The sequence below is a fragment of the Mchenga conophoros genome, linkage group LG4 (assembly GCF_057382185.1).
Source record: "Mchenga conophoros isolate Kocher_MC1m ecotype Shallow Benthic linkage group LG4, M_conophoros_male_GT1.1, whole genome shotgun sequence".
Lineage (NCBI taxonomy): Eukaryota > Metazoa > Chordata > Actinopteri > Cichliformes > Cichlidae > Mchenga > Mchenga conophoros.
The window spans coordinates 24,794,501-24,819,264 of NC_140529.1; the positions used below are offsets into that span (position 1 = coordinate 24,794,501).

General features: G+C 38.0%; 2 protein-coding genes across 5 annotated transcripts in view; both read right to left on the minus strand.

Annotated features, from left to right (window-relative positions):
- Positions 1–3,911: 3,911 nt before the first annotated feature.
- On the minus strand, positions 3,912–24,601 carry LOC146576145 (uncharacterized). Of its 2 annotated transcripts, none has more exons than XM_085271206.1 (9): positions 24,573–24,601; positions 9,716–9,796; positions 9,375–9,493; positions 9,223–9,295; positions 8,999–9,114; positions 8,594–8,668; positions 7,610–7,678; positions 7,293–7,361; positions 3,912–7,201 (listed from the first exon to the last, which is right to left on the minus strand). In XM_085271206.1, the coding sequence occupies exons 1-9, from the start codon at positions 24,598–24,600 to the stop codon at positions 5,225–5,227; spliced, it is 2,607 nt and encodes an 868-aa protein (XP_085127332.1). In that variant the 5' UTR covers position 24,601; the 3' UTR covers positions 3,912–5,224. The 2 variants fall into 2 exon arrangements, with proteins under 2 accessions (XP_085127332.1, XP_085127333.1); XM_085271207.1 differs by lacking the exon at positions 24,573–24,601 and adding an exon at positions 16,048–16,078.
- The window catches only part of LOC146576146 (nuclear GTPase SLIP-GC-like), a 28,688-nt gene continuing 25,216 nt past the window's right edge, over positions 21,293–24,764 (minus strand). For all 3 annotated transcript variants that reach the window (XM_085271208.1, XM_085271209.1, XM_085271210.1), the window contains one exon: positions 21,293–24,675. In XM_085271208.1, coding sequence (XP_085127334.1) covers positions 24,605–24,675 — 71 coding nt within the window. In that variant the 3' untranslated portion in view covers positions 21,293–24,604. The remainder of the gene's footprint in view (positions 24,676–24,764) is intronic.

Sequence of the window (24,764 nt, forward strand, 5' to 3'; positions counted from 1 at the left end):
ACCTTTTCACCAAAGCAATCGTCAGATAAGATATTCATTTTTGACAATCTAAGACTTTTTTCAGTATTATGAATATGTTCTCATAAATTATAAAGTCTAAGGAGCTTAGAAAGAAAAGCATCTGGACTTCTTTAAGTTGCTTGAAGACATTTCACCTCTCATCCGAGAAGCTTCTTCAGAGTCCCAGATTTAAGAGCAATGGGAGTGTCCCCCATCGGTGTAAAGGGAACCAAAACTGGATTATAGATGGCAGACAGTTGTAGACCGTGTCGTAAGCCACCGCCTCTGTTTACCCTCTGCTTTACCCTCTGTTTACCCTCTTTGAACAGAGGCGGTGGCTTACGACACCAATTGTCTGCCATCTATGATCCAGTTTCTAGATCCCGTGCCTATGCACATCCTGGCTCTTCTGACCTCAGGAGATCACATGATAGGGTGGGGCTTGGTTTCACAATGAGTTCACCCGAAACTTTGGCTGATTGTGACCAACACCTGTTTTCACACCTCGGCTCATGTGATTAGGTAGAGGATCAATAAGGGGTCCATGTCCATCTTAGGGGATACTCCAATAGGGCTTGACTCTGGGACTCTCCACCATTTGACCCAGGAATGAGAGGTGAAACATCTTCAAGTCCAGACGCTTTTCTTTCCAAGGTCCTTAGACTACGATGACCTGGATGGCTGAGAACCCCCACAGACATAAACGATATTCGCTCCTCCAGGAGAAAGCTAAGTACCCCAAAGAGAGAGTGGCTCTTTCTGCTGCCACACAGAGGTCTCTGGACAGGAAAAAGAAGTAAGAAATTAAAGGGAAACACATGTTTTTATGGCAATGCTTTTTAGATTGAGTGATTAGTGGTGTATGTGGTACTGGAGTTGGTGAGTCTCCAGCACAGACTAGGAAGATGCAGCAGAAGCCAAACTGCCCCACTACCAACAAATATGATATTACTTCATTAATACTTTTAATTGATTCAAAATTTCACTTGATGTTATTTCTAAATGATTGTCCTCAAAAGTTATTTACATACATTCATTACTCCTTTCCTAGAGTCTTGAAGCCAAGCCAAAGACAACATGTTTGTGCCTCAGGACAGCTTAACCGTCAGGAGCAAGTCTGTACCGGTACAGATTGTAAAACATCTATTATAACACACCCATTGCCTGAAGTCATTCTTTCTCAGTACATTGTCCACCGAGGTTTCAATATTTTTTATTATAATTAATTATAATTATAACATAATTTGTCACATATTAATAAAAGTAGCAGTCTTCAGACACAACCTGCTTTCGACGTATAAATAAAGATCTTTGTTTACACACTGGCATGCTGTTACATTAATTGTAAGGGGCAAGTTTGTACTTGTCCAGTAATTATTGTACCAGTATAGTACCAGTAAACATTGTAGTCATTCTTTCTTAGCTCAGTGTCCGCAAAACTTTAAACATTTTTTGTTTTTTATAGATAATTAATTACAGTTCTAACATTATTTTAGTCACATATTCATAAATGCAGCAGTCTTCAGACGCACCCTGCCTTTAATGTATTTAAAGTCATGCCCTAACTGGAGTTTTTACTCTTTTAATGCAAACCTTTCACCACTAAGACTTTAGTCAATGCTGCTAACCACACGATGGTCCTTGAATTAGCTTTGAAAATTCACATGAATGAACTGTTGCTCACCGAGTAGAGCCGTATTGTGAGAGGGTCACCATGGCTATTAGCCAGGCCAGCTTCTGGGAGAATGGTTCTGGCCCCTGTTTTTTTGTTTACAGTGTGATGATGTGAGGGGAGCCGCGGTGGAGCAATGGACTCCAGGATGAGATGGGGATAGGAGGGTTCTCCTTTTCTGCCTGGGACGAGGCTGGTCTGGACCCTGCTCTGAAGGAGGAATTTCGGTCCTGCTTGTGAACACCTAACAAACATTTATCCTTTGTTGTGGGACAGTTACATTGTGGGACAGGGTGGGAGTTTAGCAAGCATAGAACATTGTGTTTTATATGTTTTTTTGAAATTGGGATTATTTATTTCTGGGGATTTTAGTACCTTGACAACATTTTATTGCTTGTTTTTAGAATTGTTTTTCATTCTTCCTCCCTGGTTTGGAAATAAGCTGTTTCTGATGAGACTTACATCATCTATGTGCCCTGGGTTTCTGACTCGCGCACTCTCCCCTTGTATCTAAAGAACCAGCCTGTATAGTAAGACATTCGCACCAGCGTGTCTACATATTCACGAACAAAAACATCACAGTGCTGTTGGTTTGACTGTTGCCACTTGCCAAAATAATTTGTGTCAACAACTGATTGTCAATGAAGGAAAAAATAAGTAGCTATAGTTAAATGTAAGTCAAAAGAAACTAAATTGAAAACACTTAAAAACAGTTGTGTACCTAATTACTCTGGCTTTGTTATCTGTCATGTTTTAGTGATGCATATATTTAATATCAACTGCTTATAGCTGTAAGTTCAGTTTTATACAGACAGTCAGACAATTTAGTTGTGGTGAAAATACAATATTTAAGTGTGTATGATTTATTCATTGCATTTTTTTTTTTCTTCAAGGGCTTTAACTACCAGATGCATGCTTAATCATCAAGGTAAGTAAATCCCAAATGTACTGTTTGGGAAAACCTGCAGTCAGTTGAGACTGAAGAAGTCACTTGGATGAGTGACAAAACATTTGTCTCACTGAAAACACTACGCGCAGATGAACACAATCAGCCTTTTGGGCTATAGTTACCAATTTGTACATTGTTTCCTTCTTTATCTATGCTGAGTTTTCAGTTCTCTGAGTCATATCAAAGTGTTTTAGTACTTGGTTTTAATGACTTATGAAAAGGAAAAAAGATACAATCTCTGACATCTATTCTGATTATTTTTTCATAAACTATAAACTACATTCACTCCTACAGGAGAAAGCTAAGTGCCCCAAAGAGAGAGTGGCCCTTTCTGCTGCCACACATCGGTCTCTGGACAGGAAGAAGAAGTAAGACAAGAAATGGAAACACATGTTTTGCATTAATGCTGTTGAGATCCAGTGATCAGTGGTGTATTTGGACTTCTTTAGGGTTGGTGAATCTCCAGCACAGACTAAAAAGATGCAGCAGAAGCCAAAATGCCCCACTACCAACAGGTGTGAAACACAGCTGTGGGATGTTATTACTTTTTGGTTCATTTTGTGTTTCCCTTTATGCAATTTCCAGATTATATTCTCCAGAGGCTATTTACATACATTCAGCATTCCTTTCCTAGAGTCTTGAAACCAAGCCAAGGACAAACGGTTTGTGCCCCCAGGACAGTTTAACTGTCAGGGGCAAGTCTGTACTGGTCCAGATTGTAAACCAACTTTATAACACGACCATTTCCTGAAGTCATTTTCTAGATAATCCTTCTTTCTAAGCTCATTGCCCACCAAGGTTTAAACTGTTTTTTCTATAATTAATTATAATTCTAACATCATTTGTCACATATTCACATAAAATGTCACATAAAAGTAGCAATTTTCAGGCACAACCTTGTTTCAACGTATAGACAAAGATCTGTGTTTACACTCTGGCATGCTGTTACATTAATGTAGCTTCACACAACCACAGATGCACAGCAGGCATTCAGTGTGGACTTTGTTTCAGAAATGACTGAAGAATAAGAAATTGATGGGACCAAGAAACAATATAAGACATTTATATAAAAAGTATTTCTGTAATATTGTGTGAATTGATGCGTTCACTGCAGCACCACGCTGATTTCATATTTGTGCACTTGTAGCATTCAGTGTTGAGTTTTTTCTCCCACACTGCCATGTGTGTCTTTTAAACGATGTTTGATTTAATTTAAAATGTCAGATTGTTTTTTCTTTTTAGTTTTAGGTCAACTTACGGCATAAGTCTATATACGAGCTTCTTTTCTGTTGTTTGCTTCACGACCCGGTAAACATGTTTAACATGGTATTAAACAAGTGTTCCACCCCAGCCTAGGCAACCGGCGTGCAACACAGAAAAAAAAAAAATGAAAAAAAAAAAATACTACTACGGTTCTCCACCAAAATCCCAAAACGAAAGTATCGACAGCTATTTACATCAAAGCAAAATAGGACATTTATTTACATCAAAACACCAAACTGTTTACAACCGGGGGGGGAAGATCACGACCATGACAAACTGAAACACAGGGCTTAAATACATAGAAGGAGCAATCAGGGAATGGACAACAGGAGGGAAACACAGCTGGGGCAAATCAGAACTGACGAGACAAGGAAGCGTAAATTGAACACACTGAGATAAGACAGACTTTCAAAGTAAAGCAGGAAACACATAACAGTCACGCCTAAAACAAAACACTGACAACACCGAATCGTAACACAAGGGTCCTACTTAGATATTTAATTCTGGCCTATGATAAGGTAATAAAGCCACATATGAACAGTGGTCATGTTTATTTTTCAAAAATCTCTAAACATCATTTACTGTATTTACACATCCTTTTTTCTTTTCTTTTTTTAAGGAACAACACTAAAATTTGAATTGACTCTGAATAGCAGCACAAATCCAGAGTGAAGAAGGAGGCCAAACAGATTTTTCAGGCATATTTAAAGTAATAAGACTAATTATAATCATTTTTATGTAGCAGGATACAAACATTCTTGAGCAAATCAATCTGTATTACATTCAATAGACTTGCACACATTGCAACATTAAACAGAATAAGTCTCATCAGCCATTACACAATAATCTGAGGTAATATGAAGCTTTATGATCTGTTATCTCAGTAATAGCAATCTGTATCAGGATGCAGTAAACCACATTGATCCACTCACCCCGGATTTTTAGCGTTAATTCACAAAATGTTTATGTGTCACAATAATTTGCATTTCAGTTTGAATAGAGGTAAACTGACATGTATGATAAATACGTAGTGAATACAAAGTTGGGAAAGGCAAGCTTTTGGCTGTTTACAAATCACTCCATAATTTCCTCCATATACAGATAATACACATACAGTACTGAGTGATATAATCCTACATTACACTGGCTACATTATGTCCACACTGTCACACCAAAAGAAAACGTAAGCCACAGATCTCGCACACATATGAACAAAATGACTCCAAACTCCTTTGAAAAAACTTCATCATCATTCATTTTTCCAAGATTTTCACTGTAGTAAAAACAGCCATGTGCCATGATATACAAGACAGAGAAAGCACCTTAGCTGTGCTGGAACTTTAATATCTTTCATATGAGTTTGGTAAAGGCACCAGCCAACCATTCACATACATGCATTTACACCTAACATCCCTCAAGAAGAAGGCTTTGAGCTGAGTTGTCCTTTCCACTTCCACAAAGATATTCCTTGATGCACGTTTGATATAAAACAGCTGGACCACAATGACTGAAATAGCCGAGCACACACAGTTGGATGTGCAAACACAGTTCTCTTTAAACCTGACGATGAACTGTATTTCTCCATAGCAGCCATTCTTGAGTTTTATGACACAGTCTGTTCTGTCTGCCTCTTCACCCTTTACAGAGTAAACAGTATTTCTGTTGATGAAGCTGTCAAAGGCTTCCACTGATCTGAATGAAACAGGTCGATTTAAGAGCTCTTCTATTGCTAGTTTTATGGATCGTGTGATATCCAGATGCCGTGAATTTCCAAGCAGATTGTAACAATCAGTGGTTTCATTTACTGGTGAAATGCTGGCTAACGGAGAATTTCCGTTAGAAACAAGGGAGCGAAGGTGACTCGGCAGGCGCTGCCAACGGAGAAACTTGTCTTGAATTTTTTGAGGATTGTAGTTTATGTTGCTAAGCAGTGCCCTTAAATTTGCACTGTTCCTCTCAAAACTGAATGCTGATGTTGCCCAGAGAGGCCCCCAGTTACGCACACAGTCAGCTAAGTGGATCAACTGATGGCAGTTGAATGAAATGTTTTCTTCACCATAGAGTTCTTCCATGTTTCTAACAAAGAGTACCAAGTTCTCATGGGCCAGCTGAAGGTCATTTTGGGAGACTGATTCTTGTAGCAGAATGTGAATGCTGATCGACAAACAAAAAAAATGTTGGAGAAATGAAGGCTGAAGGATGCCTGGTAGGACACTAACAGCATAAAATAAAAGGAAAGCTCGCCACTCAGATGCTTTCCAAGTGTCCCGACCCTTCAGTGACTGTAGAGATCTGCTCATTTCTGATGGAGGCTTTAACATTCGGAGATAAGAGTCCATCTGTGAAATCTGTTGACCTACATACCAGTCTTTCTTGGAGTTCTCTGAGTTCAGCCACAATCCAATAAGTTGCTTAGTCACACCAACTAAAACTGAGTGCATATATTCTGGTACAAATCCAAACACAATGTCAAACAAAGGAAGTCTGGAAAGTAAGGACATTCCTTTTACACCATACTCTGAGGTGTTTTCAACAAACATATTTTTTGATCTTGATGCTTGTTTAGTTTCATCATATCGATATGACCTCACAGATCCAGAGCCCTTTGGTACCACTGTGCCAGGGTGTAAACACCAGTCACAACCATATTCTCCATTGAATTGTTTGCAATTCCGGAGAAGTGGCCTCGCCACAGCGTCAGAGGAGCAAACCAAGCAGAAGACTTTTGATGAATGAAGAGTGCCTCTGCTGTCTCTCCACTGAAATGGATTTTGGGCTAAATCACAACATTCATCCACAAATGGTTTCAGAAATGTGTTCATATGAGGTTTTCCTTGGCCAAACCAAAATCCAGCAACTATCATATTTTCCTGTCTTTGTGTGTAAGGAAGTTCATTAATAACAAACTGAAGGGGCCAAATTGAGTATCTGGTGGTGCTAAAAATTGGTACTTCATCAAAATTCCATGTCAGTGTGAGATCATCTGCAGCTAGTTTACCCTCTCTGAGGAGATTCTGGTACATCATCCCATCCATCACATCTTTGATGTTATCATGCTCATCTTTAACTGTTTTAGGTAACAACTCAGCGCTGTGGTTCTCAAGGATACCTTTCAGAAGGTCTTTCAGGGATGAGTACAGAAAGAAGTTTCCATTTTGAATGCTGCTTGCTTTGTTGAACACAGAGGCACAGTGAGAACAACAAGAATCAGGATCGTTTCCCATGAAGTTTTTACACTCTTGACAGTAAAACATTGTAAATGTGGTTGGACTTTGTCCTTGTGTCACTGTTGCCCAGGAGCAAATTGGTTCATTACTCTGAAAAGACAAACAAACATGTGTTTTATATACACAAATAATATTGGGATAACAACATGACTTGAGGAGAAACATCAATATTCCTTCTTACTGTGTCACTGCCTCTGTCAACTGCTGAAGTAGACTCCAACTGAAATGGAAAAATGATGTGGTCCTGCATCTAAAACAAGGCCAAAACATCAGCCAGGCCTACCGATACTCTTAATATTTCATATTCACGTGATGAAGGTGCATTTCAGATATTTATATTAAACAAATTTGAAGCAGTTTGAATTTGTTAGCTTCATTATTTATTGCTCCTCTTATTGCAGCATTATGGAGACAAAATGTTTGTCTTCAGATAAACTCATTGTAAATCACTGGATCTTCAACCAGTTTAAAAATATTGTTTCTGACTTCATTTCTTACCGTGTCTTTGCCATCTGTTGTGTCAGACGCTGAAGAAGATTCCAAATGTTGAGGAAAAATGTTTGGCTCCTGCGTGAAAACAAATACCAAATAATTATCCAGACAAGGCACAGGCCTTCATGTTGTTTACTCACAGTTTGTGAAAAACAGTTGAGCTGTGTTGGAGAATTCTGCAGAGGACTTAGGTAAACAGCTAACCTGGTTCACTTTGCTCATATTGACACCTGTTTTACTCTAAAGATATGAGTCCTTGAATCCATCAAAATGTATTTTTATTAGTGCTGTCAGCATTAATCTCTTTAAAATGACGTTAAAGCCATAATGTCATTTTAACAATATGGCACAAGCTTGTTATTGTTTAGTGGCGTCCAGCTCCACGCATGGGGAGCTCCGCGGTAACCAGCTAACGTAGATTTGCTGCGTTAATGCGGCTATGGTGTCAGGACGTCAAGTCTGACATCCTGTCAAGTTCAGGGTTCATTTTAAGATTATAATCATGACCTATAGGGCCCTGCACGGTGTAGCTCCAACTTACATCAGTGATCTTCTTCTGCCTTATCGCCCCAGCAGGTCCCTGAGGTCTTGTGACCAGCGCTTGCTGGTTTTCCAGCATACAAGGTTAAAAACAAACAGTGACAGAGCGTTTGTATCAATGGCTCCCAGACTCTGGAACTCGCTCCCTTTGAGTTCGAGATCTGTGGACTCAGTCATTTCATTTAAAAAGCAGTTAAAAATGTATCTGTTTAAACTTGCTTTTGGTTGCTTTTGTTTGTTTGAGGTTGTATGTCCATTTCTGCTTGTGTGAAGCACTTTGTGATTTTATCTTGAAAGGTACTATTTAAATAAAATTTTACTTACTTACTTTACTTAAGGAGATTAATGCTGACAACATTAATTTTTATATAATAACATGATGACATAACAAAAATGATCAAAGATTAATAACTCAGTAATGAACCATGTTCAGGCACAATGAGATCATACCATTTCTGGACTGTCCTCTTGCTCTGCGCTTGTTTCCATCATGTCAGCAGAATCATCATTTGTTCTATTCAAGTCCTGCAGTGGTGAGGGATAAATTTAAGATGTATTTCGTAAAATAAAAGAAGTGTGATCAATTTTGTTATATTGATACCTACCAGTGTGAAATGCATTACATGCACAGTAAATGTTACATTAAATACATTATCTTGTACTCGAGTATTGCGAGGTTATTTTTCTGAATGTCACAGCGCTCACACACAACCTCCACTCTGATGCATTGCATACACTATTAATCTACTGATCTTCACCGCCATTTTTTTTTTTTATAAAAAAACCCCTCAGTATATTTAAACTTTTATGGCTTTATGTTCCAGGATTTTTTTGTAACATTTAATAAAACATTACCTGTAAGTATTCTCTGAGTCTCCTTTTAAACTTTACTCTTGGTCCAATTTTTGGAATCAAAGTATTGATTCTGCCTGACTCGAGACTTAGGAAAGCTTCTTTGTCAATACCCTCCTCTGCAACAAAACGAAGTATTCCAATTGAAATTAGACAAACAAATATCAATATGGCATTACAGTACAGCAGTAATTTATGAAGGACCAAACCAAACTATAATAAAATACCTTCAAATCTGTGAATCAGCTCACTGAGATGCCATTCAGTTAATTTTTCCTGGACAAAATGACATATCTCCATCTACAGAATCAAAACAAACACATCACACATTAATGAAACAATAGACCTGCTGATATAGAATAAAAAATAGCTGCCTTACCTGTAAGTAATCTTTGAGTCTCTTTCTAAACTTTACTCTTGGTCCAATTTTAGGAAACAGTAAATTAATTCGGATTGAATCTCCAAGGTTTAGAAACGTCTCCTTGTCAATGCCTTCATCTGAAATAATGCCAACAACAAAATAAAATATTCAAAAGTCAGATGAAGCTAACACTGCAAAACATTAATATTCATCAACTTTGAATATGAAAGACTTTTTTTATTGTAAGTCATAAATCACAGGAATATCCAGACCGACTTCTGAATCAGTAAATTTCGATGCTGTTCTAGTGCCATTACAGATACAACAATTTCCATTAAAGAATAATAATAAACTCATACCTTTAAATCTCTGCATGAACTCACTGAATCCCCATTCAGTTAGTTTGTCCTGGACAAATCCAGATGTCTCCATGGAATTTGCTGTGGGGACAATCAGCAATAACTGATTTATTCACATTTAAAGTATTATTCACTAAATAAGATCATTTACTTTCCTTTGTGGTTCTGAAGTGTCAGAGGTTTACGTTTCTATTTATCTCAATAACCCTTTTCATGTGACAACAGGAGGTAAATGTTTTTGTCTTTTAGCTGAATTGAACTCCTGCAACTTTTGCGACTTCATGTCACTCTGTAGAGTTCATCTAAATATCTAAAGTTTCCAGTTTAGTGAAATGTGTTTACACTGATACAAAGTTTCAGTTTTAATTTTCATTTGATTTCTTCTGTCATAGTGGAATAATATGATTTTTACAGAGCCAAAGTTTTTTAAGGGGCAAAAAATGTGAAATTAGCAGGAAACTGTTGTTGCAAACATACTGACATTTTCACAAAAACATATTCTAAAAGATCTCATTAGATCTTATTAATTTCAGCGTTGATAGTTTACATACACATAATGTGCTACAGGCACCGTTTCAAAACATTTTAGTCTCCAGATGTCATTTACATAAAACGTATTTGTGATATCTTGTTTAATCTCTCCACTCACCTTTGCTGTCATCAACATGTTGACAAAAGCATGCATTTTTGTCATTGGCACTAAAACTATAGAGACTAAAGACCTGAGACTTTACCATCAGCATACTTTTTTCTTCATACAAGGAAGCAAAAGCAACTGAACTACTCTAACCTTCATTTCTTACTTAATAGTCAACAGGAATAAAAAAAAAAACAATAGGAAGGACATTGTCAAGACTGACAGGCAGGAGTAGTGTTGGCCGTATGACACTGATGCTCCCACACAAGCTTCAAACTCAAAGTTACATTTTCCTTGAACCACTATTTCAAAGGTTGCTTCAGTGTGGAAAATCACATGTCCCATGTACATGATCACTCCCCACCCTAGTTACTGAAACATGCGCTACCATCCCAACACATCCTGTTTCCCCTAGGACACCTTCATCTACCTGCTACATTACATAAGTTTACAGAATCAACTGACCAATCACAAGCCACCCCTTCTGAGCCTCTATCTCTCCAACGCCAGATCTCTCGTGCAAAAAACGGATGACCTGGAATTACAACTAGTGGGAAATCGCTATGTTCGTGACTGCTGTGCCTTGATCATCACTGAAACCTGGCTTCACCCGGGAATACCCGATGCTAGCGTGCAGCTAGCAGGCCGCACTCTGCTCCGCTGGGACAGGACAAAGGACTCCGGTAAGAGCAGGGTGGGAGGGCTCTGTATTTACGTGCATGAAAGCTGGTGCAACAACGGGACAATTATAAACAGTCACTGCTCCCCGAACCTCGAGTACATGTCGGTAAGATGCCGGCCTTTCTTTCTACCGAGAGAGCTAACAGTAGTGATCATCACGGCTGTGTACATTCCACCCGATGCCAATGTAATCACGGCACTCTCTATCCTGCTGAACACCATTAACAAATAGCAGCGGGCCCACCCGGACGGTGTTCACATTATCGCAGGTGATTTTAATAAGGCCAATATAAAGACTGTACTCCCAAGGTTCTATCAGCATGTCAAATGTCCCACCAGAGGACACTATTTATTACATATTACTTATGTCTTGTATATTGTATATTTTATATATATATGTTTTTCCCTTTGTTAATACTGTCCATATGTACATAGCGCTGCAGAATTGTACCCCCCCCAGCATGTTTACACTGAGCAGGAGATGCTCTGTATCTCATAGTACAACTGTATAGTGACAATAAAGGCATTCTATTCTATTCTATTCTATTCTATAGAATCAACTGACCAATCAATCCATCGTTATAAAATTGTATTTATATCATTCACACAATGAATGATATAAATACTTTGATACAATCAGCAAATGGAAATTGAGATTTCATGTGCTGTCTCCTATTTCATTACTAGATGTCACTGAACAAAGCTTTGAATGAATGAACCAATTTTCAACAGGACTGATGAAGTGGTTCAATAGAGGTTCATTGTTTTATTTGCACATCACTAGGCAGGAGTTGGACCCAAACGCAGCATTTGGAAGATGGAGTGGTAAACTAAAAAGTGACCTTATTAACTTGAACTAAGTGCAAAATAATTCAGATAAAAACAAAACAAACAAACAAACAAACAAGGAGATCTGAATCTTCGAGGAAAACAGACTACACAAGACTAAGGGAAAGAAAAGCGTCTGGACTTCGCTTGAAGACGTTCACCTCTCATCCGAGAAGCTTCTTCAGGTCTAAGGTTAAATAGTGGAGAGTCTCAGAGACTCCCAGATTTAAGCCCTATGGGAGAGTTCAAATAGTGAACAGAGGCAGTGGCTTACAACACCAACTATCTGCCATCTATAATCCAGTTTTGAGATCCCTTCCCAGACACCTCAACACCCACACACATCATAGGGCCTTCTGACCTCAGGAAATCACATGATAGGGTGGGGCTAGGTTTCACAATGCCTGTGTCCCAATTCAGGGTCTGCATGCTTGAAGTACGCGCACTACGTATGGTGCGTACTATAAGTATGAGAAGTGTGGAGGTTTGTGAAATGGGACGGTATACGCTTCGTCGCGCTGTTCAAGTTGCCTAGCAACCATGATACTAACCGCGAGACACGTTACATACAGCTTTGTTTGACAGAAATGAGGGAGAAAAATGTTTTGTTAATCATTCATTTTTGTCATGACATCACTTTGATTAGTTGAGTGTCTGAGGCTGAGACCACAGGACTGTAAAACATGATTGTTGGGCTTCATTTCTGTACTGAACAGTCATTTCAAGATTAGTTAGTAAATAACAATTAGTTAATGTTGTTCATGAGACTAAAGTCATCTCACTGTGGTAATGTAAATATAATATGGCCAATATTATAGTATTGTCAGATTATTATGATATTTATATATATATATATATATATATATATAATGTATATTGTATATAATGTATATTGTAATAACATGATATTATGTTGTTCAAATGTGAAAAGTATATTGTGAGAACAATGAAGTTTTCACATCACATGTGATATAGCTCTATTTTTCTTTTGCCTGGGTGGGAGCTCTACGCTTTCCTAATGTATCGCTTTGAAACCAGACTGAAATGTCTCTGAGATATCGTTAATTTCCAGTAGAGCCTGGAACTGAAGGAAGACATTTTTTGCAGGATTTTGGACAGGAAGGAGAGTTTAGAGATTGGTTTAAAATTTGAGAACACTGTTGCATTGAGATTTGTTTTTTGTTTTTTTGTTTTGGGGTTTTTTTTTTGAGAAATGGGTTCACTATGGTATGGTTAAGATCAGCTGGGATGGTTTTAATAATGGTTAAAACTTTAGGTCCAATTGTGTCAAAGACACTATTATCTTTGACATTATTAAAAGAGAGAGGGGATAATAGTGTCACAGGACATTCACAGACACATTTACACCTAACATCCTTCTAGAAAAAGACTGAGTTGATTTGCCCTTTCCACTTCCACAAAAACAGTCTATAAAGCAATGTCATCTTGTTGTTATTAATACATTGTTTGTAATATATAGCACCTTTTCACCAAAGCAATCGTCAGATAAGATATTCATTTTTGACAATCTAAGACTTTTTTCAGTATTATGAATATTTTCTCATAAATTATAAAGTCTAAGGAGCTTAGAAAGAAAAGCGTCTGGACTTCTTTAAGTTGCTTGAAGACATTTCACCTCTCATCCGAGAAGCTTCTTCAGAGTCCCAGATTTAAGACCAATGGGAGTGTCCCCCATGGGTGTAAAGGGAATCAAAACTGGATTATAGATGGCAGACAGTTGTAGACCGTGTCGTAAGCCACTGCGTCTGTTTACCCTCTGCTTTACCCTCTGTTTACCCTCTTTGAACAGAGGCGGTGGCTTACAACACCAACTATCTGCCATCTACAGGGAGTGCAGAATTATTAAGCAAATGAGTATTTTGTCCACATCATCCTCTTCATGCATGTTGTCTTACTCCAAGCTGTATAGGCTCGAAAGTCTACTACCAATTAAGCATATTAGGTGATGTGCATCTCTGTAATGAGAAGGGGTGTGGTCTAATGACATCAACAGCCTATATCAGGTGTGCATAACTATTAGGCAACTTCCTTTCCTTTGGCAAAATGAGTCAAAAGAAGGACTTGACAGGCTCAGAAAAGTCAAAAATAGTGAGATATCTTGCAGAGGGATGCAGCAGTCTCAAAATTGCAAAGCTTCTGAAGCGTGATCATCGAACAATCAAGCGTTTCATTCAAAATAGTCAACAGGGTCGCAAGAAACGTGTGGAAAAACCAAGGCGCAAAATAACTGCCCATGAACTGAGAAAAGTCAAGCGTGCAGCTGCCAAGATGCCACTTGCCACCAGTTTGGCCATATTTCAGAGCTGCAACATCACTGGAGTGCCCAAAAGCACAAGGTGTGCAATACTCAGAGACATGGCCAAGGTAAGAAAGGCTGAAAGACGACCACCACTGAACAAGACACACAAGCTGAAATGTCAAGACTGGGCCAAGAAATATCTCAAGACTGATTTTTCTAAGGTTTTATGGACTGATGAAATGAGAGTGAGTCTTGATGGGCCAGATGGATGGGCCCGTGGCTGGATTGGTAAAGGGCAGAGAGCTCCAGTCCGACTCAGACGCCAGCAAGGTGGCGGTGGAGTGCTGGTTTGGGCTGGTATCATCAAAGATGAGCTTGTGGGGCCTTTTCGGGTTGAGGATGGAGTCAAGCTCAACTCCCAGTCCTACTGCCAGTTTCTGGAAGACACCTTCTTCAAGCAGTGGTACAGGAAGAAGTCTGCATCCTTCAAGAAAAACATGATTTTCATGCAGGACAATGCTCCATGACACGCGTCCAAGTACTCCACAGCGTGGCTGGCAAGAAAGGGTATAAAAGAAGAAAAACTAATGACATGGCCTCCTTGTTCACCTGATCTGAACCCCATTGAGAACCTGTGGTCCATCATCAAATGTGAGATTTACAAGGAGGGAAAACAGTACACCTCTCTGAACAGTGTCTGGGAGGCTGTGGTTGCTGCTGCACGCAATGTTGATGGTGAACAGATCAAAACACTGACAGAATCCATGGATGGCAGGCTTTTGAGTGTCCTTGCAAAGAAAGGTGGCTATATTGGTCGCTGATTTGTTTTTGTTTTGTTTTTGAATGTCAGAAATGTATATTTGTGAATGTGGAGATGTTATATTGGTTTCACTGGTAAAAATAAATAATTGAAATGGGTATATATTTGTTTTTTGTTAAGTTGCCTAATAATTATGCACAGTAATAGTCACCTGCACACACAGATATCCCCCTAAAATAGCTAAAACTAAAAACAAACTAAAGACTACTTCCAAAAACATTCAGCTTTGATATTAATGAGTTTTTTGGGTTCATTGAGAACATGGTTGTTGTTCAATAATAAAATTATTCCTCAAAAATACAACTTGCCTAATAATTCTGCACTCCCTGTATAATCCAGTTTTGAGATCCCTCCCCAGACACCTCAACACCCACACACATCATAGGGCCTTCTGACCTCAGGAAATCACATGGTAGGGTGGGGCTTGGTTTCACAATGAGCTCACCCCAAACCTTGGCTGATTGTGACCAACACCTGTTTTCACACCTTGGCTCATGTGATTAGGTAGAGGATCAATAGGGGGTCCATGTCCATCTTAGGGGACACTCCAATAGGGTTTAAATCTGGGACTCTCCACCATTTGACCCAGGAACTGAAGAAGCTTCTCGGATGAGAGGTGAAACGTCTTCAAGCAATTTAAAGAAGTCCAGATGCTTTTCTTTCCAAACTTCTTAGACAAGCCTGACCTGGATGACTGAGAACATTCACAGACATACTACAAGAGACAAAATGTCACCAAAATAAGACAGGAAATGTCTGAGATTTACCTGGACTAAAATACATGCGCTTCACACACACAGAAGGCAAACCACAGAGACACGATAGGCTTAGCAAAAGAGACACTAAGGACAAAACACATAAACAAGACTAGGAAACAAAAGAGAACCAACAAAATTAAACAAGACACCGGAGACTATAAATATAGATAACAAACCTCAGAACCCCTATGAAATACTGAACTCTGGGCAAAATAATGCAAAGTATCAAGTGAAATTATTCCTGAGATTGAAGAAAAATAACCATGAGTCCATAACAACAACAAAAAATGCTGGGACTAAGACCCAGGACAATGACAAATATAATAGACTGATTCAGTATCTACTTACATGTGGTCTCTTCTACTGAACTGAAGTCTGTTTCTTCTGTGTATTTTGCACTTTGTATGAATAGTCCCCTCCCACCACTGACACAGATCACATGGTGACATATTTTGTGTTACGCAACAGAACAGCAGATCTTAAACACTGCGTCATTACTCAGATAAATCTGTTGATTCATGTTGATTAGAAGAAATAGAAAAAAAATCATTCTAGCAACCTGAGTTTAGATGTGTGGAGTTAGATATGTTACTGAAGGTGTTGAAAGTAATGCAGATACCAGAGAGTGAAGCCAAGTTGCAGACCCTGAAGTTTTTTTTTTTTAATAAACTGGTTTCTTATTTGCATAGGCAGAAAGTTGCTGTTGATATCCAGGAGCAGGTAGAGGTGATTTGCACACTAGCTTGAATACCAGAGGCGGAGCCAGACATTTGAAACACCCGGGGCTTAGCATGTGGGATTTCTTTCTTTTTTTTTTTTGGGGGGGGGGGGGGGAGAAATGACTGAAAGATTAATTGGCTCTGTTTTGAATTTTGTTCAAAAAAAGAATGACTTCATATAGGGAAAATATATATCACATATGCAGGACACCTTAAACTAGTTTTTTAACTAAGCAGCAAGGCAGAACAAGGTCAGGGCTGTATCAAGACACGAGGAGTAAACCCCAATTCAACCAGACCCAAAACTGATCAGAATTAAAACAGGACTACAACAGTTCAAAAATCAGGACTAAGGACTTAACTGGTGGTGGTCAGAGGGCCCGGTGGCGCCAGTGTCCGGCAGCCTCGCCTCTGTCAGTGCGCCCCAGGGTGGCTGTGGCTACAATGTAGCTTGCCATCACCTGTGTGTGGATGTGTGTGTGAATGGGTGGATGACTGGATATGTAAAGCGCTTTGGGGTCCTTAGGGACTAGTAAAGCGCTATATAAATACAGGCCATTTACCATTTAACCAAGACAGAACCAAAATCAGAACTAGATGATAGCAGCACTAAAAATCATTATAGACCTGCACTACACTTATTTTTTTAATTCTACCAAAGTCCACTATTTAGATTGAGAAAAGTTTATATAATTATTTAGCCTTGTTGTGCAAACAAGCCTAATAAATGTTCAAGCTTAATAAATGTAGAATTTGAAAAATAGCAAACCTAAAAAGAAACACTAGGTACGAGATACATGAGGACCTATGATACGGTGATACTTTTGGTAAACAACCATTTGACTAACATGTGTGTCTCACCTGCTCTTGTTCATCTCTGTTCTGTCCTCATTCTCCATCTCCCTCTCTGTTCCTCTCTCTCTCTCTGTTCCTCTCTCTCTGTTCCTCTCTCTCTGTTCCTCTCTCTCTGTTCCTCTCTCTCTCTCTGTTCCTCTCTCTCTGTTCCTCTCTCTCCCTCTTTGTGCTGACAATCATCAAATATACAGTTGAAACCACATATTTATGTACTCTTCAGATCAAAACACAAACACTTTTTTAATTGTAACATCAAATCAGACTAAATGTTTATTTTTTTAGATTGATAAATATAAAAACATATTTGTTAACTTTAAGAGTAAGGAGAGAAATTATCTGTATTTCTTAATTGCAAATGGCACCAAATTGTATGCAAAACTGAGCCACACTTATGGAGCTCCACAGTTCTTTTCCTGGTGTTGTGGTTGACATCTCTTGATTTTCCCACGTCACAGAAACAGGCTCTGTGTTTTGCCTTATATGCATCCACAGGTGTGCCACCAGTTTACTCACATGGACTCTACTAACCTATCAGAAGCTTCTTCAGCTCAGAATGGATTATTAATTACCAATAAACTTAGTGTATATGTACTCCTAAATTTGATGAAAGTGATAAAAAATAGACAGCTCTGTCTCTCTTTATTCTGACATTTAACTAATTCAAAAGATATTTCAATATTTATTTAACCAAAACAAAACAAGTTTACTCTAAATTGATGTTGTACAGTAAAAAAATGTTCTTGTGTTTTCCATAAAGTGTATGTAAATAGATGGTTTAAACTGTGAATATACTGCTGTGTATTGAAGTTCCTCTTGTTTTGCATAGAAATATACTGAACAACATACAAAGCATAATATATAAAATACTACCAGAGTTTTTTCTTTGAAAGAAGCTCCTTATGTCCATTCTTGTATATCAGTGCATTACTGAAACCGATTTATTTAGCCGTGGAGGGTAACAACTGAAAATATGAAATAAACACACATGTAAGCTAAGAAACAGCATTGTTGTTGTTCGGCTTTTCATTTCGCCATTTGTTGATTCACTTGAAGACCAAGTAACGTAATATGGGTCAAGTGATCAGTTTGATATCAATCTTTCGTGATGCACCGTCATATTTACATTATTTGTACGGTACGAATGATTTGCTTTGGTACCTGGTCAAACTTAAGCTCTCCTTAGTATGGCTGGCTCCGTTTCTCCAACAGCGCACTCACTGCTGGCAGCAGCTGCCCCGCCCTCTCGCTCAGTCGCTTAGTGCCTGAGCTCGGATCATACCAATATCAGGGGGGATTCACGCACAGTCGTAAATTCCCACAGTGTGCACTATGTGCTTCGAATATTGTGTGTACTTTTTGTTTTATACAGTGTCAGCCAGACATCTAACTATGAAAAAAATTACACTCCAAAAGACCCCGGGCTTCTGACAAAACAACCCGGGCTTAAGCCCAGTAAGCCACCCCCATGCTCTGCCCCTGTTGAATACCCGCTCCTAATTTTCCTCAAAACCAATGACCTCTTGCACAACCACCACCAACACCATTTATTATGCGTGCAAACAAGTTATTATCTGTGCAAATGATATGGTATCCCTATCCTGGGATATCAACAGCAGCTATGAAGACTATATAGATGTGCTCATTGCTGATGCAGGCCTTAACATGTAAAGACTGTTGTTGTACCTACATGCATTTAACCAAAGACACACACACCAACTAAAACTGAGTGCAAATATTCGGGTACAAATCCACACAAGGAAACACAATGTCAAACAAAGGAAGTCTGGAAGGCAAGGATACTTATTTTACTCCGTACTTTGATGTGTTCTTTTCAGCCTCTCTTACATTTTCAACAAACATATTTGTTAATCTTGATGTTTGTTTCATTTCATCACATCGCTGTGACCTCACAGATACAGAGCTTTGTTACACCACTGTGCCAGGGTGTAAACACCAGTCACCAGCAAATTCTCCATTGAATGGTTTGCAATTCTGGAGAAGTGGCCTTGTCACAGCATCAGAGGAGCAAACCAAGCAAAATCATTTTTAGGAGTGATCTATGAATGGCTTCATGTGTGTGAAACGTGTTTATATTAGGAAAATTTTAATGGCTTTATATTCCAGGATTTGGCTGTTTTTTTTTTTTTTTAAATTACCTGTAATATTCTCTTTATAAACTTTACTCTTGGTCTGATTTTAGGAATCACAGCAATCCAAGCTAAACTGGCACTGGAAACTAAACACAAGGCAACACAGGCTTAAAACATGACGAGAGAACCACAGCACAAAGAGAGGGTACAACACCACACAGAGCAAACACAGGGCTTAAATACACACTGGTAAATAATCAGGGAACTGGAGACAGGATGGAAACACACCTGGGAGAAATTAGAACTAATGAGAGAAGGGGAAGCAAAACTAGACTCACTGCATGTAGGACTGGGACTATCAAAATAAAGCTGGAAACAAAAGACAATCCACAAAGACACGGACTTGACACTGAGAGACAGACTGAAGGAATATGACACATGGAACACAAGGAAGACACTGACTTAAACTAGAAGGCAGAACAACAAATAACATCAAGAGAACAAAACCATGAGTAACTAATAATCAGGAAGTAGAACTTAAACACAAAACACTGGGTAACAATCAGGACCATGACAAGCAGATTGACATTTCTGGCTTTTAGCGAAGAAGCTGTATATCTTTTGGTCATGTCACATTGTATGAGTTTACATGGTCACAGGGGTATAAAACCAAGCATTTATGAAACAAACAAACAACAAACATTTATGAAACAAGATCACCTTTGTGATGAACTGACTTTGAGACTGCAAGCCTGTCCCTTACATCACTGAAAGAGGTCACATGTACACATGCACACTGCAGTACCAGACTTTGTGGCCACACAGTGGTTTAATTTTTTTTTAAAGGATAACCCTTTATTTCCCTGAAATAGAAAGTACAAAGGATTTGGGAACATGACGTCTGCCATGACCATTTTCCTAACCGCATTAAAGCCAATGTCCTGTTCCATCCACTGCACACACCCAAAGCAAACAACCCCATGCAAACAGAACACACCATATTTACTCAGAAGAAAAATTAAGCTTGAACAACTTGCTGAACACAGGCAATCTGATTGCCTGATATTGCAACTATAATCTCTATCTAATGTTCTCTGTCATTCAGTATTGTCACTGTGATCCTGCTGTTCTTTAATTTTTTGCTCCTTGTTGTTATTTCTGTTGACAATGGGAGTGATATTGTGTAATGAAATTGCGCAAAGAGCAGCTCAGTTATCATAGTTTTGAAGGAAAGGTTTAAAAATAATTTGAAATAACAATTGTTGTGTAATCTTTGGAGATGTTTTAGACTACAGATAAACTGGAGTTTATTTTTATTGATGATGTAGTTATCAAGTTTCCCTTATAGATGACAGAAGAACTATTTTTAATAATTGTTAAACCAGCGAACAACCGAAACCCCTTATTTACTCTAAAGTGAGAGGCCATTCCTGTCCGAAAGGTTTACAAGATAAGAGTCAAGAGAAGATTAGTTTTTCCCAACTTGCACGTTTCTCCAAATGTTCTTAGCTCCCTCATCTACTCATCCATGCAGTAACACATCATGTTTAACCACAAAAGGACTCCAACTGAAATAAGAAAAGTTTTTGTGTCAAACGAGAGGCTAATCTGATACTATGTAAAACATCAAAAATAAAATATAATAAAGATTAAAAATAATAATAAAAGATTTACACAAATATCTTTAGTTTTATTGTATTGTAAAACCAGACATTAGAACAAGATGTAAATCTTGCAGTCTGGCTAAGATGTTAGTTAACTTACAATCTGTATAATGTAACCTGCAATTTTTGTGGAGTGTTTCAAACTACAGTGATGTGAAAAAGTATTTGCCCCCTACATGATATGTTTTTTTTTCTTGTATGTCCATTTTGTGTTTACTTGTATAATTTTTTTCTAATGTTTTAATTTGTTTGCTGATCTGAAACACTGAAGTGTGACAAACACAAAAATAGGAAATTAGGAAGAGAGCAAACACGTTCTAACACCACTGTATGTTGGTCCTGAAATGCAATTGTTTGGTGGTTTTAGGGCAAAAAGATCTAGGTTATAATAAATATGTTTCCATCTTATGACTAAAATAAATATTTGCTTTCACTCAAGATTTATTAAACAGTATACAATATCAACTACACGCATTCTTTTAGAATCAGTACAGATTAGGAAGCAAGAAAACAAAATAATATAAAAACTACATCACATTGTGCTGGGAAATCCAGATGTGTGACTCCAACAGGAAGCAAAATAAACAATGAAACCACCAGTGAGCTTTAATAATTGCTAAATTGTCAAGACGGCTTATAAAAATTATTCCCAAGAAACAGATTTTATTACAGCAGTATAATCATCAAAAGTTATCTGTGGCTTTAACAGTTATTTAATTTAATATTTAGAGTTGGGGAATGGCTGCAATCACAGCATTGTAAGATGGCGGAAGAGGCCCCCTCCTCGATTCAGAGATGGTCTGAAAAAGCACTTTTGCAAATATATAATGTCTTGATAAATCGAGTAGATATTTGAAGTTTACACTGCAACATTCTTGCCTGAAAATATCTTAAAAGTTTATTTTGTGATCCAGAAAGAGTAATATTTCAAACTCCGCCACTATGCGTTCCTCTGCCACTGCCTCATTTGAGTTTTGGAGGAAATGCATTCTGGGATATTGCATCTCGTCATTTCGAGCTGATTGGAGACCAAAACAGCCAATCAGATTTTTTTGCATCCAAGTTTGAGATTGGCTGGTTTTCTGGCACAAATATAACGGTGTACAGAAAGAGTTGAATGCACACGGGCAGAAATGTTGAGAACACGAGCAACACATTGCGAGCAAGCGTAAATGCAAAAACTGAGCAGAAGGGGCTGCTATTGTGTGTGTGTGTGGATAATAGCAAACACCGAAATAATTTTTTTGCACGCAACAGTGAATTTTGTTCACTCAAAATTAGCTTTTCTTTGCTCAAAATAAATTTCTCCTCAAAATGCAACACTTGTGCCTGCAAATTTTTTTTTACTACGCTCAGAACAGTGGCACAAAAATAACGCCATAGATAAGAAAATCTGCTGGGGGCAAAAAGGTGTCATGTTCTTAATGAAATGACAACAAGACTGAGTGACTTTCAGTTTCTGATTAAAAGAAAATGAAACTGAACTAAAGATCAAATCCTGCCACTTTTCCATTTACATTTTGTTCTCATACACAAATCTACTTAATGCAAAACTTCCCAGAGGTACAGGAAAATTTGCATTAAGCAAATTGTTTCTCGTACACATAATTAACCTCTGCTTCTGTCCTCCTCTTCAGACATGAAAACAAGCACAAGAATCAAACTGTCACGGCTGGGGGAGGGAGCCGTGTGGTGTGGAGGAAAAGGAGGACCCAAAATGCAGCAAACTGATGATACGAATGACGTTTTATTTACAGGGTGGTAGTGGCAAAAACAGGCAATGAAGCACGAGTAATTACAAACGGAAACCTAAACTGGGAGAAACTAAGTGACAAACCTGGGACCATACAAAGGGGTGCGGGGCAGAGAGACGCAGAGACAGGAACACCATAGAACGCAGATGAATGTAGATTAACACAGTGATACATGGATGAACGCAGACGAGCCGACAACAAACACAGACCGACACCCACTAAATATACACACACAAGGTAATCAGGTAATCGCACACAGGAGGGAAGAACAGCTGATCTGAATACACATGATGACTGGAGGACACAAGCTGAACACAATGACAACAGACACAGACTTTCAGAACAAAACAGGAAATCTAGAACCCGAACCGGACACAAGGGGGGAGGACACAGAATAACTAGACAGAGGGAAATAATCACAAAACAAAACGCTGGGTCAACGACCCAGGACCATGACACAAACGAAGCAGGGAAAACAGTCCACACCCAAAACACTAAAAGGCCTGGATCAGTTCTGTTTTGAAATCTCTCGGCCCTTATTTCTGAAGTGAAGTTGTGGTATATCTTGATTTAAAAAAAATTTCTTCATGTAAAACTAACCTTTTCTGGAAGAATAACACAAAAAGAAGGTTGGCAACAAAAGTTACCCTCTCACAATTTGCACCTTTACTAATGTTTTATCGAACAGTATACAATATCAAATACATGCACACCTTTAGATTTAGAGCAGATTGAACTAAATAAAACAAAAAAAAAAGTTGCAAATAGCTGAATGATGTAATTTTCGTCATAGTTTAACAGTTTCTTCTATTTTGCAACATTTCTCATGTGGTCATTGATATGAACCATCATCGTACAATAAGCAAATATTTGTCCTTAAAAACTTTTAATTCAAGACCATTATTGTGGAGTATGTCTCAGCTCTGTGACCAATGAATAAAAAATATTAAAAGAAACTTGCCAAAACTGTTATAACTGTTCTACTTGGACACTTACTCTAAAACCTTACTGACTTTTGTAAGAGAATTGCAACAACATAGATAAATAAAGAGCAATTGTTGAAAAGGAAGATACATGTGAAACTATCGTCTTCTTTCAGCTGCTTCTGTTTAGGGGTCGCCACAGCAGATCTGCCTCATTTTACTCTATTCTTGGGATTCTCTTCAGTCACACCCTCTGCATGTCCTCCACCACATCACTGCATCTTCTCTGTGGTTACATGCTTTTATTTGTTTTAACTAAACTTCTTCTGAGAACATACATTTTTATTTGCTTTTAACTGAAGGACAATTTCACTGCTACCACTGACAGTAACCAACTTGCCTCACTCTTTCACACACTTTTGAAAACAGTCTCTACAAATCTCTGCTTATTACCGACAAAAGTAAAAAAAATTGCAAAAAGCTGCAAGATTAAAAAGAAAATGCATCAACACAACAATATAATGTCTTTGGTAATGATGTTACCAAAGACATGATTTCAGAACTGCATTAAGTGTGTTTAAGTAGAATGAATGTAGGACACATTTTGAAAAGAAACTGTCGTTGGTACAATAATAACAATAATAGTAAAAAACACTTAAATATAAAATTGAAAACAAAACATGTGCTTGAAAAAATTCAAAACTATAGAAAAGATACTTAAAAATCTTAACATAACATGGAACATGAATGGAAATCATATTTGCTTAAAATATGTATTGAAATTTGTATGTTTAAAAAACAAATACAATATTGAAATTGAGAATCTCATTAGTAACATTGTGGAATCAGTTCCTAGTCAAAATATGACCTTTTGATATTCCCTCAGTTAGTGACATTTCTTCATCTGACGACTGCGCTATTTTTAAGTTTGTCATAATTTTCCTTCACCATTGAAAGCTCTGTTGAAAAATCTAAAACAAGCAAACAAAAAAGGTCAAAAATATTAAAAATAAGATATTCAGGTTTTGGTGAAGTTGAAGTTGTATTTATTGTCTTTAGA